This window comes from Oncorhynchus nerka, linkage group LG27 (assembly GCF_034236695.1).
Source record: "Oncorhynchus nerka isolate Pitt River linkage group LG27, Oner_Uvic_2.0, whole genome shotgun sequence".
Lineage (NCBI taxonomy): Eukaryota > Metazoa > Chordata > Actinopteri > Salmoniformes > Salmonidae > Oncorhynchus > Oncorhynchus nerka.
This window is the reverse complement of record NC_088422.1, coordinates 48,621,790-48,641,910: the sequence shown is the minus strand read 5'-3', so window position 1 is coordinate 48,641,910 and position 20,121 is coordinate 48,621,790. Positions and strand designations below refer to the sequence as shown.

Below are 20,121 nucleotides of genomic sequence, written 5' to 3'. Positions count from 1 at the left end.
AGCACTTTGTTACATCAGCTGATGTAAGAAGGGCTTTATAAATACATTTCATTGTTTGATTGATTGATTAATGCCATAAGAGATTCTGTGCAGATTATTACAGGAATTGCGACGATCTCTGCCGACCTCCGCTTTATATGATTAGATAAGAAGAAATGTCGTTTTTGTAACATCAAAATGTGGCTGTGGATGTGTTATTCATTTTAAGGTTATTAGTTTTAAGGTTATTAGTTTGTAAGATAGCCTAAAGTTAAGGCTATCTACTGTAATCAAAGGTAATATTGAATTGTGTTTGGTTGACAGTGCAACCACATATCAACATTTACATGTATCTTCTGCTTGGATAGTTCCATCTGTGCCACTGACTGAGTCTGGATTTAATTCCAGTTTGTATACAAATTAATAATTGATCGTTTCGATTCAAGTCTCCATCTCAACCAAAAATTGAAGTTATAGAATATGACTAAATCAAATCAAACTTCAAATAAACGTTAAATAAACTTTTCTTCATCTTCTTCATATGTTGATATTTGTTTGCGTTGACAACCAAATATAATGAAATATCCCTAAATATCATTACATTTGAAATCAACCAGAGTTTGAAACCCTAAGCATATTGTGTTGTCTATTTTTAGTTTAATTCCTGGTTTAATTCCAACAATTGCTGTTCATGACTTTGCAAATGCTATATACAGTTGAAGTCGGAAGTTTACATACACATAGGTTGGAGCCACTCCACACCTTTCTTGTAAACAAACTATAGTTTTGGCAAGTCGGTTAGGACATCTACTTTGTGCATGACACAAGTAATGGTTCCAAAAATTGTTTACAGACAGATTATTTCAATGTATCACAAATTCCAGTGGGTCAGAAGTTTACAGACACTAAGTTGACTGTGCCTTTAAACAGCTTGGAAAATTCCTGAAAATTATGTCATGGCGTTAAAAGCTTCTGATAGGCTAATTGACATCATTAGAGTCAATTGAAGGTGTACCTGTGCATGTATTTCAAGGCCTCCCTTCAAACTCAGTGCCTCTTTGCTTGACATCATGGGAAAATCAAAAGAATTCAGCCAAGATCTCAGAAAAAAAATTGTAGACCTCCACAAGTCTGGTTCATCCTTGGGGGCAATTTCCAAACGCTTGAAGGTACCACGTTCATCTGTACAAACAACAGTACACAAGTATAAACACCATGGGACTACACAGCCGTAATACCACTCAGGAAGGAGACGCGTTCTGTCTCCTAGAGATGAATGTACTTTGGTGCGAGAAGTGCAAATCAATCCCAGAACAACAGCAAAGGACCTTGTGAAGATGCTGGAGGAAACAGGTACAAAAGTATCTCTATCCACAGTAAAACGAGTCCTATATCGACAGAACCTGAAAGGCCGCTCAGCAAGGAAGAAGCCACTGCTCCAAAACCTCCATAAAAAGCCAGACTACGGTGTGCAACTGCACATGGGGACAAAGATTGTACTTTCATCTGGTCTGATGAAACACAAATAGAACTGTTTGGCCATAATGACCAAGGTTATGTTTGGAAGAAAAAGGGTGAGGCTTGCAAGCTGAAGAACACCATCCCAACCGTGAAGCACAGAGGTGGCAGCATCATGTTGTGGGGGTGCTTTGCTGCAGGAGGGACTGGTGCACTTCACAAAATAGATGACATCATGAGGCAGGAAATATGTGTGGATATATTGAAGCAACATCTCAAGACATCAGTCAGGAAGTTAAAGCTTGGTGGCAAATGGGTCTTCCAAATGGACAATGACCCCAAGCATACTTCCAAAGTTGTGGCAAAATGGCTTAAAGACAACAAAGTCAAGGTATTGGAGTGGCCATCACAAAGCCCTGATCTCCATCCTATAGAAAATGTGTGGGTGGAACTGAAAAAGCGTGTACAAGCAAGGATGCCAACAAACCTGACTCAGTTACACCAGCTCTGTCAGGAGTAATGTGACAAAATTCACCCAATTTATTGTGGGAAGCTTGTGGAAGGCTACCCGAAACGTATGACCCAAGTTAAACAATTTAAATACTAACTTGTAAACTTCTGACCCACTGGGAATGTGATGAAAGAAATAAAAGCTGAAATAAATCATTTTCTCTGCTATTATTCTGACATTTCACATAAAATAAAGTGGTGATCCTAACTGACCTAAGACAGGGAATTTTTACTATGATTAAATGTCACGAATTTTGAAAAACTGAGTTTAAATGTATTTGGCTAAGGTGTATGTAAACTTCCGACTTCAACTGTAGGCCTAAATATCATCATTGATGTGTGATAAAGTATGGTAACATTTTTCTTGCTTCCTTGACTTCGATAGCAAAAGTGAATCTATTTAGTTTAGGGGAGATAGTTAAGGGGAGATTTCTCAACAATCATGCTCACAATAGGACATTGCTAATAGTTAGCGACAAATATCAAAGCTAAGTAGGGTTGGGCTTGGTTAAAACCTTGGATGGGAGTCTAAAGGGTAGCAGTTGATAGATCAGTCCTCCAGTAGGAGATGCTGCCCAGACTGTCTTTTCTTATTCTGATACTGTGTATAAAAAAATCTGACATTGTTTTAAAGGTACAAATTCAACATACATATATATATATATATATATATATATATATATATATATATATATATATAACATTTGATTACCATGATGACAATCCTGTGGTTGAAATTTCACCCTCGAAACAGCAGTTTACGTTGATGACTTTAAAAAAAATCCAATGTATTTTCCACGTAGATTCCACGTTCACAATACATTGACAAATTACATTGAACCAATGTTGATTCCACCATTTTGTGCCCAGTGGGGTGTGTTTGCGGAGACAGAGGTCCCGCGTTTCAGTCTCTGTGTGAGCTTGTTAGTGGGGAAGACGTATGGTTAAGGAAGTACAGGGATGTCTGTCACAGTTGCATACATAAAAAGGTTTTAAAGGGTCAAATAGAGAAGCGTAACACATAAATGCATAGTAAAAAGTGAACATAGTAAATGAGAATGTCAGCTATTAAGAACACGTAGAATGGTTTATTACGCTAAAAACAAATGCACGGTGATTGTCGCTTTCAACAAAGCTCTTGGTTTGTATTTCAGCGCACAAGTTGCTTTAGTAATGACTCATATTATCCCAGCTAGGGGTTCGTCAGTCGGTCCTCTGTGTTGCTGCAATATCCACACATTCTATGACCCAGCATGCTCCTCTTCAGGCGCCCACACATGCACACGCACACACACACACACACACACACTGTAAACCCAACATCCTGGCTTGTCCTTACTAATAGTATTGATCTAGTCCTAACGCTTAGAGTTAAGTTTACATGAGAGAGACAATTCGTGCCCTGAAGTCTCAGATTCAGTATCTGTCCTCACTCATCTTTTCGTCATTAAATGGACTGTCCCCACGCTTGCCATGCCTTAAGACCGGTTCAATTACACTCACTATTAATTGGCTTCAAATGCCATCTTTGAGTATAGAAAAAAAAGGAGAGGAGGAGATTAGGAGAGGAGAGCAGAGGCGTATGGGAGAAGAGACATAGAGAGGTGATGACAGTACAGGAGAGGAAGAGAGGAGGAGTGAATGGGGAAGGGAAAGGAGGGAAAACGAAGAAAAGAGGAGAGGGAAGGATTATGGTAGAAGAGGAGAGGAGGAGTGGGAAGAGTATGGTAGAAGAGGAGAGGAGGAGTGGGATGGAGTATGGTAGAAGAGGAGAAGAGGAGAGGGAAGGATTATGGTAGAAGAGGAGAGGAGGAGTGGGATGGAGTATGGTAGAAGAGGAGAGGAGGAGAGGGAAGGAGTATGGTAGAAGAGGAGAGGAGGAGTGGGAAGAGTATGGTAGAAGAGGAGAGGAGGAGTGGGATGGAGTATGGTAGAAGAGGAGAGGAGGAGAGGGATGGAGTATGGTAGAAGAGGAGAGGAGGAGAGGGATGGAGTATGGTAGAAGAGGAGAGGAGGAGAGGGATGGAGTATGGTAGAAGAGGAGAGGAGGAGAGGGAAGGAGAATGGTAGAGGAGAAGAGGAGAGGAGGAGAGGGATGGAGTATGGTAGAAGAGGAGAGGAGGAGAGAGAAGGTGTATGGTAGAGGAGAGGAGGAGAGGGAAGGAGTATGGTAGAGGAGAAGAGGAGAGGAGGAGAGGGATGGAGTATGGTAGAAGAGGAGAGGAGGAGAGGGAAGGAGTATGGTAGAGGAGAAGAGGAGAGGGAAGGAGTATGGTAGAGGAGAGAGGAGGGAAGGAGTATGGTTGAGGAGAAGAGGAGGAGAGGGAAGGAGTATGGTAGAGGAGAAGAGGAGAGGAGGAAAAGAGAGGACAAGCGAACAGGGGAGAGGAGAGAAGGAGTAGGGAAAGGAGAGCAAGTTTCTTCCATTTATGAGAGGAGAATGAAGAGCGAGAATAAGGGAGAGAAATCAGGGGATGTTCACAGATGCCAGAAGGTGGAGAAACAACTTTTAGGTTACCTATCACCTGGACAATGATAGATTAGTTAGCCAACATAAAGTGCTATCTAGCTACTGATGATGCCGTAGAACCACCGTCGTCCACAGTCATCCAATTCAAAAGACTAATTAAAAAACAATCCTTCCAGGGATTCTTCCCGAGGAGCATATGGCATCCTTTCACAAAGGGTTTATCCCAAATGCCAACCTATTCACTACTTTTGACCAGAGCCCTATGGGCCCTATGTAGGAAATAGGGTGTAATTTGCCATGCAGCCTTATTATGGCAGTTTAATGGACCAGATAGAATCCCAGTGGCCTTTCTCTGCCATTTACCACACAACAGCCAAAGCCTGGTCCTAATTAGTCCAATTAGTATGCTGTTAACCACCTTTTCTCCCAACACTCTCCCCATGTAAAGATCTCCTATTGACAATGGGGATGTATAATGTGTTGGCCATTTACCAAAAATCATTATCTTGGATAATTACTCATACAGTACATCTCCTCTGACTGGTGTATTGTTGGGCCAAAGTGTTGTGAAGCACTATGGAGGTAATTCAGGCTACTGTACTGTATAGGGCCTCTGCTACTGCAAAGTGACAACACAGAGAACACTGGCTGCACATGCCAATCTACAGACAGGTGGAACCAAAGTACTAGAATGAATGGGCTTTGGAACATTTGTGAGCTATGGGGACTCATAGGGTGCAAGATACCGTAATTGTAAGCTATTGGGGGAGTCTTGTTGAGCAATAGGGAGCCCCATAGAGAAGGACTAAATGGGATAAAGAAGAGCTAAATAATGAACAATATATATATTTTGTTGTTGTTATTACAAGTGAGATCACATGAACTAACTGCAGTCGAGTTCTGTTAGAATTTTGATTGACCATTTGCTAAGACTCATATTGAATTTTATTCCCCTGTTCTGTCTGTCACTGCATAGATTTGTCTGAGACTCATCTCTTACCAATCAGAGGATCTAAGCCATTGACTAATTTCCCGAAATGGCACGTTACCAGAGACACTTTGGAGGAGATGGGAAACTCCATTGGAATCATATTAACAGCCATTTTGTAAGTTGCCCATGCGTCATTAATAGGCCGCGTGGTGCATTCTGGGCGATTCTGGGATAAGGAGAGCACTCCTTCAAGGAGTGAATGGGACTCAATTGGGCGTAAACTCAAAAACCCAACATTAGAATGAATTTCATGAACAAGTACATTACAAATCTTTTCTGAGAAGTGAGGTAATTAACTTGCTCTCTGTAATATCACATAGCTTTGGAATGGTGACATTAGTTATTTTAGAGGAAAATAGGCAGATTTCTCGACTGATAGCCTTGACTTTGAGAAGGGATTGTGCGACGATTAGCTTAGCAATTGAATGATGCAGCATGACAATATGAATGCGATTTGTCGACAGTGTGATGGGTGGGGTGTTATATGTTCCTTCATTCATTGCCCAATAGGATTCTTATCTCCTCCTTTCTCTATCTCTTGCCTTACACACTTGTGTTCAGGCTCTGGCCCAACTCATTGGTTTCTGGGATGAATCAGAACAGTTTTTTGAATGTGTTCGCATACACACGATGAAGAGATAAATTCCAGACTCATCGTGGAGAAGAAACGTTAGTGGGCTTGGCGTTTGGCCAGAGTGAAGTGGATGGCTAGCCGAGCAAGTAAAATACTAGTATGGTTGGTAAATTAAAGGGCCAATAAGCAGTTGAAACAATAACAAAGCGACTCCCCGCCCCTGTTTCGGTAAAAACCTGAGGGATGGAGCTGGAGAAATGTAACCACTCTCAAATTCATAGACAGCGCTATGGATGCAAGGACCATGTTTTGAGGCTATAAAGTGTTTGTTTACATTTACTTTGTTTACAAACATGACATGGGAGTAAAACAAGCTTAGATTTTGGGTTCTGATGGGGTACGGCAGTTAAACTAAGCTCATGAGGCATTAATACATGATGCTCTTCAAGAATCAGTGGGTACATATCATTAATGAATACCAAGGAAATGGATACTCTAAGACGTGGACTATTCACACTATTCATCAGTTACATGGATGTCTGCAAACCATTTTGGATTATGCAGGTCTTGTGTTTAATTAATGGCTGGGCTGTGATTTGATCAGAAGCCTTTGGTAATTTGACTAAAATCCTCCTCAGTATCGCAGGCTTTGTGTGTGTGTGCGCGTGCCTGTGTGCGTGCGTGCGTGTGTGTGCGTGTGTGTGTTTCGTCGTCATCTATATTTACAGACCCCATGTCAGTTTACTGGCATTCAAGGGTGAAGAAGGCTCTTTGATGATTTCGAAACATTTCAAGTGAGGAGATGCCAAACTTTTTAATTTCGAGTGGCTTGTTTGTCGTACGTTTTTGCTAATGAAGGAGGCTTGATCGTGCGTCATCTTCAACCTTCTATTCCTTTCTGAGCAGTTGAGGAGCGCTCCGTCTGGCTCTTTCCCTGTTGCATCCTGGTCTTGTCTGAGGAGCTTGGTGCACTGTGCAGCACACTTTCAGAGTCCCCACAGTGTGTGTTTGAAGTGCGGGAAGGAGGCTGGTGCCTCTCCAGGAGAGAGTAGAGCACAGAGGTACTCCATTAAACAGGCCGTCTCCACCCCAATACCCCTGTATACTGTTTAACCCCGTATACAGTTCTCCTCGATCATTAGAAGTCTCTCTCATCTCAGGGGTTAACTCATGTGGGCTTATGCATGAAGTTGATTAACATGCAACACCATGAGTAACTATGTGCAAAGTTGTATTATTGTATGTTGAGACTGAGTGCAGCACTGATAGTGATTGTGTGTAGGAGAGCCATGCAAGCAGGCAGTCCACTGTAGCCTATGTGATCTGATTGTAAACCTTCCATAGTGTTGTTTATCTGAACAACAGAACATTACGTCCACCATAGAACTGCAATGACTAATTCTAATGTCCAGTGCAGTTTGAACTCTGGCCTGGCTGTAAAATACCCCTCTAAAATACAGACTTTTCCGCTAGTTTGTGAGGGATGTCTTTTAACAACCAACCCGTCTCCCAGTCCCAGTCTGTGCCTATGAGTGGACACATCCCTTAGGACTCCTATAGTCTGTGTACACTGAGTGTACAAACATGAGGAACACCTTCCTAATATTGATTTGCACCCCCTATTGCCCCCAGAACAGCCTCAATTTGTCAGGGCATGGAATCTACAAGGTGTCGAAAGCATTCCACAGGGATGCTGGTCCATGTTGACTCCGCATAGTTGCTGGTCCATGTTGACTTCCCACAGTTGTGTCAAGTTGACAGGATGTCCTTTGGGTGGAGGACCATTCTTGATACACACAGGAAACTGTGGAGCGTGAAAAAAACATTTCTTGACACACTCAAACCGGTGCACCTGGCACCTACTACCATACCCCGTTCAAAGGCTTTTAAATCTTTTGTCTTTCCCATTCACCCTCTGAATGGCACACATACACAATCCATGTGTCAATTGTCTCAAATCCTTCTGTCTCCTTACATTCATCTACACTGATTGAAGTGGATTTAACAGGTGACATCAATAAGGGATCATAGCTTTCACCTGGATTCACCTGGTCAGTCTATGTCATGGAAAGAGCAGGTGTTCCTAATGTTTTGAACACGAGGTATACACTGTACTCTACTATCCCGGAGACACTGTTTGTCTCTCGCTGTGCGTGGGTGGAGTGGTGTGCGTGGTGTGTGTGTGTGTATATACAGTACTGTCCTGAGGAGTGTCTCAGTCAGACTCGGAGGGAACATGTACATTCGCGCTGAAGATAAACTTTGATCCCTGACCTAAGACGAGAGGCCTTAAGTCGCTCACTCTTGTTACTTCAGCCCTCTCCCTCTCTCTCTCTCCTCTCCCAATGTGTCTCCCTCTACTCCACATCTCTCTATCCCTCTCCTTGTCCCTCCAGAAGTCTCTGGTGGGCTTGTCTTGAAACATCACAGGGAAGAAATACTCCTAAGGAATACTTTTTTTCCTTCAAGACTTTCGGGAGAATGCATTAGCCATTAGTGTTGTTGAGCTAATTCGGATACTGCATTCAGATCAGAGTTGAGTTTTAGTGACTGTGATTAATACAATGGCTGGGTCTCTGATGGACAGAAAGAGAGAGGAAACAAACAATATTTTCACCATCTTTTTATCAAATCAATTAAACGTTTGTTTCCTTCTCTTTTCTTTCAAGAACAACTCGAGGATGACTCATTGCCCAATAACGGAGGTGAATATTTCCATTTAAGCTGAAAATATAACTTCTCTCTTCTCTGCTCTCCCAAACCAAACTCCTCTGTCTCACTTATTCAACATGAACCTCATCTCCAGCTTCTCATCTGATGTTTAGGGATCAAGGTGGCTGTGGTTAATCAAGCATCCCTCCTCCACCCCTCTCCTATCTGAGCCCATGCTACATTACGTCTGCTATTGATGTCAGATCCAAGCTCTCTCGCTTTTTTGCTCTTATCATCAGGCCATTTCTTTCTAATCAAATATGAGTTTTTATTATCCTTAAATGACATGTAGAAATGTAAATAATTAAGCAGGGTCAATGTATCAGGTAATTGTTTGTGGTTAAATGTTATCTGTAACATGTTCCTTCTTGTTTCTCCTTCTCCTCCTCCACAGCAGGCAGCCATGCCAAGCAGGACTGGTCCATCCAGTGGCCCACCTCTGAGTCTGGCAAGGAGAACACTCCCTTCCCCTCTCCAGAACCCAGCCAGTGGGTCCGCTTCCAGCTCTCCCAAAGCCCCATGGTCCAGGCCAAGTACAACCAGCAGCACCACAGCCAGTGCCACAGCCCCCAGTCATTGCTACCCTATCCGTATGGCCCCTATGTCCAGCCAGACCGCCTCACCGTGGACAGCCACCTGGGACTGGGGGCCTTCCCCCCCATGGACACGGGTCATCGATCCCTGCCCCCCTCACCCCGTCAGAGGCACTTTGCCCACACCCCTCCCCGGACTCCACTGGTGGTGAACACCATGACCCCCCCGGGCACGCCCCCCATGAGGCGCAGAAACAAGGTGAAGGCCCCCGGGACGCCCCCACCGCCCAGCCGAAAGCTCATCCACCTGCTGCCGGGCTTCACGGCGCTGCACCGCTCCAAGTCACACGAGTTCCAGCAGGGCAACCGCATAGGTCTGGAGGCAGCTGACCTGCAGACACTCAAGTGAGTCTTTTTTTATTCAATTCTTTTTTTTTTACATCTGGATCCTTTAGGTTAGAAACGAATTTTGCAAGGCACCACACAGGGTGACCTGCCCACATGATACAACAGCCATTTTGAGTAAATTGTCAGTAATGGCAACTATTGTGATAAAGTGTTTGACTTTTGTGGGGCTATTGGTCGACTACAATAACAATTGTGCTTTTGGTTGTGATTTTAGAGCAGTTTGTTTGTTGTACCAACAAGTTTGATTCTGCTGGGGGACAAGGGTTTCAATGAGTTTATGGATAAAGAGAGAGAGCTTGCAGTCAGTACAATAAAACTAAAGCATGGACCTCCTGAGTGGCATAGTGGTCTAAGGCACTGCATCGCAGTTGCTAGCTTTGCCACTAGAGATCCTGGTTCGAGTCCAGGCTCTGTCGCAGCTGGCCGCGCCCGGGAGACCAATAGGGCGGCACACAACTGGCCCAGCGTCGTCCAGGTGAGGGAAGGGTTTGACCGGCAGGGATGTCCTTGTCCCTTCGATCCGATTCCTGTGGCGTGCCAGGACATTGGTGTGGCTGGCTTCCGGGTTAAGCGGGCATTGTGTCAAGAAGCAGTGCGGCTTGGTTGGGTCGTGTTTCAGAGGACGCGTGGCTATCGACCTTCACCTCTCCCAAGTCCTTACGGGAGTTGCAGCGATGAGACAAGACTGTAACTACCAATTGGATACCATGAAAAAGGGGTCAAAGTTACAAAAATGTTTTATATGTTTTTATAATAAAGCATGTACATTTATATATATATATCTTGCTTCAAGAGGTGGTCCACTTGAGGCACACTTTAAACTTTCAGAATCTGATTTCTAGCCCTCTGATACAGCAAGTATTTAAAAAATAGTAAGATTAAGTTCTATTTAAGACAGAGGCCACTCCCAGGAAAACAACTCAATCTTGCATTTACTGTCAAACTGTTTTAATAAAATAAGAATAATATTAAGATAGACTTCTATATAAAAGAGAGGAAGAGGGCACTCATAGGAAATCTTGTATTGTCTCTAACTGCATTTAATAAAACACTTAGACAATAAATGCAAGATGGAGCTCCTTTCTGCTTCTCTCTCTATCTCTCTCACTCACAGTACTTTATTTACTCCTCTATCTTCCTGCCCGAGGCCTAATCAGCTTAATTCGTTCAGTTGAATTCACGTCCACCAGCGCCCGTAGAAAAACAATGGCCTGTCAACAGAACAGAGATAACAGAGAGCTTGGCTGGGAGCTGAGTTCCTGACCAAACCGACCGCGCGTCTGGTCTGGTGCAATGCTGATCAGATCAGATCAGCTTGTATCCTCTACTAACAGGCCAGGCCAGAGAGGATCCACCAGAGTACCTAGGGTAATCAGGAACCATCAGCAGTCAGGAAAGGAGTGCCCCTCAGGAGAGTAACAGTCATTTTTATAATACAATTATGACAGTGGCCCATCGTTGCCTACTTGGTGAGTTAATATTTGGAGGTTATATTCCTTCTTTATGACCGCCATCTGGGTTGTGTTCTGCCCCAGTTTGTGTGTGTTTGTTTGTGTTTGTGCACGTATTTGTCTTTCCTGTGAGATAGTGTATAAGCAGGGCAGTGAATAGGGACTCACACAGCATTAGAGAATTGATTACCGGTCCCTGAGCACTGATAGACTGCAGGCTCAGAGTTAAGGTCTCTAATCAATGACTGTACAGGACCATGCCTGGAAACACTAGGATTCATCTGGACCAGACCTGGGTTCAAATTCTATTTAGGGTATTTCAATTACTTTCAAAGACATTTGGAAGTAAGTATTTGTTGTATTTTTTTATTTGAAAAGACAAGTAGTTGAATTTGAATCGACTCTGTACTGGTACTCCCTGTATATAGGAATGTTATTTTTATTCATTATTCACTGGTGTTTATTCCTCCTGTCACTATTTCACTTTTTATTTATTTTTTAATCTTTAACTCTACATGGTTGGAAAAGGACACGTAAAAGTAAGCATTTCACCTGTTGTTTGCGAAGCATGTGACAAATCAAATTTGATTTGATTTCATAACAAATTCTCAAATACACATGTATTTGAACCCAGGACTGATCTGGACACAGTGGGGAGTAGCTTAGTGCAGTTTCACTAACCTCTTCTCAGGTTCCCCCAGCCAGTTATACTGTTCCAATCTATTCCTGAACTAGCACACCTGATTGAACTAGTGGACTAATCAGCCAGCCCTTGGTTTATTGAAAGCATAGGAAACACTGGCTTAGTGCTGTTCCTCTGCTTGCATTATACATGGCACACAGAGGACAAGTAGAAGTCTACATTTGGTTCAAATAGCTCAGTTGTTTCTCCTAATCTGATTTCATGTTTTGTTCTACCTTTATTTTTCAGTCTCTCCTTAGAATAGTAGGGGCAAACCTTGGGCAGGTACAAAGTAAATATGGCCCCTTGTTCTTCAGTGGGTTATACACTGAGTATACAAAACATTAGGAACACGTGCTCTTTACATGACAAGGCACACTTAACCAGCATGGCTACCACAGCATTCTGCAGCGAAACGCTGTCCAGGCTGAGTAAGGACTATTTGACCTAGAAGAAGAGTCCTGCATCAGATGACCTGGCCTGCCCAATCATCTGACCTCAACCCAATTGAGATGGTTTGGGATGTGTTGGACCGCAGAGTGAAGGAAAATCAGCCAACAAGTGTTCAGCATATGTGGGAACTCCTTCAAGACTGTTGGAAAAGCATTCCTGATTAAGCTGGTTGAGAGAATGCCAAGAGTGTGCAAAGCTGTCATCAAGGCAAAGGGTGGCTACTTTGAAGAGTCTAACATGTAACATATATTTTGATTTGTTTAACACTTTTTTGGTTACTACATTATTCTATATGTTTTATTTCATAGTTTGTATGTCTTTACTATTATTCTACAAAGTAGAATAAAGGAAAACCATTGAATGAGTAGGTGTGTCCAAACTTTTGACTGGTAGTGTATATTCTATAAGCAGTTGTTACATTAACAAGAAAATAGCTTCAAGTGTTGTGTCCAAATACTGGTGGAGTCACCTAATAAAAGAATGGACAGCCTGACCATAGAGGTCCAGGACCTGAAGAACAGTTTACTCTTCTCCCAGGGTCAGCTCGATGAGTTTAAACAGGAAAACGGAAAGGTGACAGCAATCTGTAAGTTATTGGGAAAGGACATCAGTTCTGAATGTGATTCCATTATAACAACGATGGAGAAATCTGATTATCTAAAGGGACAATCAAGGTGGAACAACATTGTTGTGGACGGAATTGCAGAATCTCCACGAGACCTGAGGACAAAGTGAGGGAAATGATCTCGGAGATACTAAAGATGGACCACAGGAAGATTGAAGTGGAGCACGCCCACAGGATTGGAAAACCCACCACTAGCCCAGGTGACAGGCACGACAGTGGTCAAGTTCCTGAGGTTCAAGGACAAGGTATCTGTTCAAGAAAGAACCAAGAACTTGAGAGGATTGTACATCTTCCTCAACGAGGATTATCCTGAAGCTGTGCGCAAGAAGATAAAATAACTTATTCCAGCCATGAAAGCTGCCAGAACGTGTGGGGACATCCGCTATGACAGGCTCATTGTCCACCCTCCCTCCCAAAAGTCTGGAAGGGAGGAGAGAGCCAAGCCTATGGGTTCTTAGCTTCAACCCCACAGCACACACACCTACACATAAACTGTTCTTTTCCCTAAGATGTCTCTCTGAGAAGCTAGCCAGAAAAGGGCTGAAAATAGCCCATATTAATATATGTAGCCTTGGAAATAAGGTTAATGAAATCAATAACTTGTTAACGTCAGATAACATTAATATATTAGCCATTTCTGAGACTCACTAAGACAATTCCTTTGATGATACAGCAGTAGCAATACAAGGATATAACATCTATAGAAGAGACAGGAATTCTTATGGTGGAGGATTTCTTGCTATATACTGCACATTCAGAAAGTATTCAGACCCCTTGACTTTTTCCACATTTTGTTACGTTACATGCAGTCAAAAAAAAAATCCTCATCAATCTACAGTTCACACAATACCCCATAATGACAAAGCAAAAAACATTTTTGCAAATTTGTAATAAAAAAAACAATTGATGCATCACATTTACATAAGTATTCAGACCCTTTACTCAGTACTTTGTTGAAGCACCTTTGGCAGTGATTACAACCTTGAGTCTTTTTGGGTATGAAGCTACATGCTTGGCACACCTGTATTTGGGGGGTTTCTAACATTCCTCTCTGCAGATCCTCTCAAGCTCTGTCAGGTTGGATGGAGAGCGTTGCCGCACAGCTATTTTCATGTTTCTCCAGAGATGTTCGATCATGTTCAAGTGCGGGCTCTGGCTGGGCCACTCAAGGACATTCAGAGACCTTTCCCGAATCCACTCCTGCTTTGTATTGGCTGTGTCTGAGGTCCTGAGTGCTCCATACCAGGTTTTCATCAAGGATCTCTCTGGACTTTGCTCCATTCGACTTTGCCTCAATCCTGACAAGTCTCCCAGTCCATGGTTTCCTCCAGACGTGATGCTTGGCATTCAGGCCAAAGAGTTCAATCTTGGTTTCATCAGACCAGAGAATTTTGTTGGGTCTGAGAGTCCTTTAGGTGCCCTTTGGCAAACTCCAAGCGGGCTATCATGTGCCTTTTACTGAAGAGTGGCTGATTGGTGGAGTGCTGCAGAGATGGTTGTCCTTCTGGAAAGTTCTCCCATCTCCACAGAGGATCTCTAGAGATCTGTCAGAGTGACCATCGGGTTCTTTCGTCACCGCCCTTCTCCTCCGATTGCTCAGTTTAGCCGGGCAGCCAGCTCTAGGAAGAGTCTTGGTGGTTCCAAACTTCTTCCATTTAAGAATGATGGAGGTCACTGTGTTCTTGGTGACCTTCAATACTGCAGACATTTTTTGGTACACTTCCCCAGATCTGTGCCTTAACACAATCCTGTCTCAGAGCTCTAGGGATAATTCCTTCGACCTCATGGCTTGGTTTTTGCTCTGACATGCACTGTCAACTGTGGGACCATTATATAGACAGGTGTGTGCCTTACCAAATAATGTCCAATCAATTGAATTTACCACAGGTGGACTCCAATTAAGTTGTAGAAACATCTCAAGGATGATCAATGGAAACAGGATGCACGTGAGCTCAATTTTGAGTCCTTGTAACGGTTGTCGTCGGGAGAAAGAGAGGACCAAGGTGCAGAGTGGTAAGTGTTCATCTTATTTAATGAAAAAACTGAACACTGAATAACAAACAACAAAGAAACAACCGAAACAGTTCTGTCTGGTGCAGACACACAAAGACTGAAAATAACCACCCACAAAACACAATGGAAAACAGGCTACCTAAATATGGTTCTCAATCAGGGACAACGATTGACAGCCGCCTCTGATTGAGAACCATACCAGGCCAAACACAGAAATAGAAAATCATAGACAAACTAACATAGACAACCCACCCAACTCACGCTCTGACCATACTAAAACAAAATACAAAACAAAGGAACTAAGGTCAGAACGTGACAGTCCTATAGCAAAGGGTCTGAATTCTTACGTAAATTAGGTAGTTCTGTTTATCATTTTGAATTAACTAGCAAACATTTCTAAAAGCCTGTTTTCGCTTTGTCATTATGGGGTATTGTGTGTAGATTCCTGAGGATTTATTTGTATTTAATACATTTTAGAATAAGTCTAATGTAAGAAAATTTGGAAAACAATTGCTACAATTTCTAAAAAACTTTTTCTGCTTTGTCATTATGGAGTATTGTGAGTAGATTGCTGAGGAATTTTATTTCTTCCACTTTTTGTTAATGTAAAGACTTATTCTAAAATGAAACAAATAAAATAATGATAATGTATGTGAAATGCTTAATAGTGTATGTGATGTAAACAGAGAGGTCTACTTTCTTGGGGACCTGAATATTGATGGATTTTCATCAAGTTGTCCGCACAAGAGGAAGATTCTCAGTGTAACCCATTGGATGCAGTGATCACAATATAGTGGCTATATCCTGGAAAGCCAAAGTTCCAAAAGCTGGGCCTAAAATAGTGTATAAGAGATTTACATTTACATTTAAGTCATTTAGCAGACGCTCTTATCCAGAGCGACTTACAAATAGTCAGCACCTCTACACATTATACAGTTCACTACCATTAGTCATCACCTCTACACACATTATACAGTTCACTACCATTAGTCAGCACCTCTACACATTATACAGTTCACTACCATTAATCATCACCTCTACACATTATACAGTTCACTACCATTAGTCATCACCTCTACACATTATACAGTTCACTACCATTAATCATCACCTCTACACATTATACAGTTCACTACCATTAATCACCTCTACACATTATACAGTTCACTACCATTAGTCAGCACCTCTACACATTATACAGTTCACTACCATTAGTCATCACCTCTACACATTATACAGTTCACTACCATTAATCACCTCTACACATTATACAGTTCACTACCATTAGTCATCACCTCTACACATTATACAGTTCACTACCATTAATCATCACCTCTACACATTATACAGTTCACTACCATTAGTAATCACCTCTACACATTATACAGTTCACTACCATTAGTCATCACCTCTACACATTATACAGTTCACTACCATTAGTAATCACCTCTACACATTATACAGTTCACTACCATTAGTCATCACCTCTACACATTATACAGTTCACTACCATTAGTCATCACCTCTACACATTATACAGTTCACTACCATTAGTCATCACCTCTACACACATTATACAGTTCACTACCATTAGTCATCACCTCTACACATTATACAGTTCACTACCATTAGTTATCACCTCTACACACATTATACAGTTCACTACCATTAGTAATCACCTCTACACATTATACAGTTCACTACCATTAGTCATCACCTCTACACATTATACAGTTCACTACCATTAGTCATCACCTCTACACATTATACAGTTCACTACCATTAGTCATCACCTCTACACACATTATACAGTTCACTACCATTAGTCATCACCTCTACACATTATACAGTTCACTACCATTAGTCATCACCTCTACACATTATACAGTTCACTACCATTAGTCATCACCTCTACACATTATACAGTTCACTACCATTAGTCATCACCTCTACACATTATACAGTTCACTACCATTAGTAATCACCTCTACACATTATACAGTTCACTACCATTAGTCATCACCTCTACACACATTATACAGTTCACTACCATTAGTCATCACCTCTACACATTATACAGTTCACTACCATTAGTTATCACCTCTACACACATTATACAGTTCACTACCATTAGTAATCACCTCTACACATTATACAGTTCACTACCATTAGTCATCACCTCTACACATTATACAGTTCACTACCATTAGTCATCACCTCTACACATTATACAGTTCACTACCATTAGTCATCACCTCTACACATTATACAGTTCACTACCATTAGTCATCACCTCTACACATTATACAGTTCACTACCATTAATCACCTCTACACACATTATACAGTTCACTACCATTAGTCATCACCTCTACACATTATACAGTTCACTACCATTAGTCATCACCTCTACACATTATACAGTTCACTACCATTAGTCATCACCTCTACACATTATACAGTTCACTACCATTAATCACCTCTACACATTATACAGTTCACTACCATTAGTCATCACCTCTACACACATTATACAGTTCACTACCATTAGTCATCACCTCTACACATTATACAGTTCACTACCATTAGTCAGCACCTCTACACATTATACAGTTCACTACCATTAGTCATCACCTCTACACATTATACAGTTCACTACCATTAGTCATCACCTCTACACATTATACAGTTCACTACCATTAGTCATCACCTCTACACATTATACAGTTCACTACCATTAGTCAGCACCTCTACACATTATACAGTTCACTACCATTAGTCAACACCTCTACACACATTATACAGTTCACTACCATTAGTCAGCACCTCTACACATTATACAGTTCACTACCATTAGTCATCACCTCTACACATTATGCAGTTCACTACCATTAGTCAGCACCTCTACACATTATACAGTTCACTACCATTAGTCATCACCTCTACACACATTATACAGTTCACTACCATTAGTCATCACCTCTACACATTATACAGTTCACTACCATTAGTCATCACCTCTAAACACATTATACAGTTCACTACCATTAGTCATCACCTCTACACATTATACAGTTCACTACCATTAGTCATCACCTCTACACATTATACAGTTCACTACCATTAGTCATCACCTCTACACATTATACAGTTCACTACCATTAGTCATCACCTCTACACACATTATTGGTTGTGCGTCAGCTCATGCTTTTTTTTAGACTGTATCCCATTAGTAACAGTACTGGACTGGACTGTATCCCATTAGTAACAGTACTGGACCGTATCCCATTAGTAACAGTACTGGACTGTATCCCATTAGTAACAGTACTGGACTGGACTGTAACCCATTAGTAACAGTACTGGACTGTAACCCATTAGTAACAGTACTGGACTGGACTGTAACCCATTAGTAACAGTACTGGACTGTATGCCATTAGTAACAGTACTGGACTGTAACCCATTAGTAACATTACTGGACTGTATCCCATTAGTAACAGTACTGGACTGTATCCCATTAGTAACCGTACTGGACTGTATCCCATTAGTAACAGTACTGGACTGGACTGTATCCCATTCATAACAGTACTGGACTGTAACCCATTAGTAACAGTACTGGACTGTAACCCATTAGTAACAGTACTGGACTGTATCCCATTAGTAACAGTACTGGACTGTATCCCATTAGTAACAGTACTGGACTGGACTGTATCCCATTCGTAACAGTACTGGACTGTATCCCATTCGTAACAGTACTGGACTGTATCCCATTAGTAACAGTACTGGACTGTAACCCATTAGTAACAGTACTGGACTGTAACCCATTAGTAACAGTACTGGACTGTATCCCATTAGTAACAGTACTGGACTGTATCCCATTAGTAACAGTACTGGACTTTATCCCATTAGTAGCAGTACTGGACTGTATCCCATTAGTAACAGTACTGGACTTTATCCCATTAGTAGCAGTACTGGACTGTATCCCATTAGTTACAGTACTGGACTGGACTGTAACCCATTAGTAACAGTACTGGACTGTAACCCATTAGTAACAGTACTGGACTGTATCCCATTAGTAACAGTACTGGACTGTAACCCATTAGTAACAGTACTGGACTGGACTGTATCCCATTAGTAACAGTACTGGACTGTATCCCATTAGTAACAGTACTGGACTGTATCCCATTAGTAACAGTACTGGACTGGACTGTATCCCATTAGTAACAGTACTGGACTGGACTGTATCCCATTATTAACAGTACTGGACTGTATCCCATTAGTAACAGTACTGGACTGTATCCCATTAGTAACAGTACTGGACTGGACTGTATCCCATTAGTAACAGTACTGGACTGTATCCCATTAGTAACAGTACTGGACTGTATCCCATTAGTAACAGTACTGGACTGGACTGTATCCCATTAGTAACAGTACTGGACTGTAACCCATTAGTAACAGTACTTGACTGTATCCCATTAGTAACAGTACTGGACTGTATCCCATTAGTAACAGTTCTGGACTGTATCACATTAGTAACAGTACTGGACTGTATCCCATTAGTAACAGTACTGGACTGTAACCCATTAGTAACAGTACTGGACTGTATCCCATTAGTAACAGTACTGGACTGTAACCCATTAGTAACAGTACTGGACTGGACTGTAACCCATTAGTAACAGTACTGGACTGTAACCCATTCATAACAGTACTGGACTGTATCCCATTAGTAACAGTACTGGACTGTATCCCATTAGTAACAGTACTGGACTGTAACCCATTAGTAACAGTACTGGACTGTAACCCATTAGTAACAGTACTGGACTGTAACCCATTAGTAACAGTACTGGACTGTATCCCATTAGTAACAGTACTGGACTGTAACCCATTAGTAACAGTACTGGACTGGACTGTAACCCATTAGTAACAGTACTGGACTGTAACCCATTAGTAACAGTACTGGACTGGACTGTAACCCATTAGTAACAGTACTGGACTGTATCCCATTAGTAACAGTACTGGACTGTAACCCATTAGTAACAGTACTGGACTGTAACCCATTAGTAACAGTACTGGACTGTATCCCATTAGTAACAGTACTGGACTGTATCCCATTAGTAACAGTACTGGACTGTAACCCATTAGTAACAGTACTGGACTGTAACCCATTAGTAACAGTACTGGACTGTAACCCATTAGCAACAGTACTGGACTGTATCCCATTAGTAACAGTACTGGACTGTAACTCATTAGCAACTTATGTGGATGA

The 20,121-nt window shown here is 41.8% G+C and overlaps 1 protein-coding gene across 1 annotated transcript in view; it reads left to right on the top strand.

The window, feature by feature from the left end:
* The window catches only part of ksr2 (kinase suppressor of ras 2), a 145,516-nt gene that overhangs the window by 13,563 nt on the left and 111,832 nt on the right, over window positions 1–20,121 (top strand). The window contains 2 exon segments of the mRNA XM_065011148.1: window positions 8,652–8,687; window positions 9,092–9,601. Of these exon segments, the coding sequence (XP_064867220.1) occupies window positions 8,652–8,687; window positions 9,092–9,601 (546 nt within the window).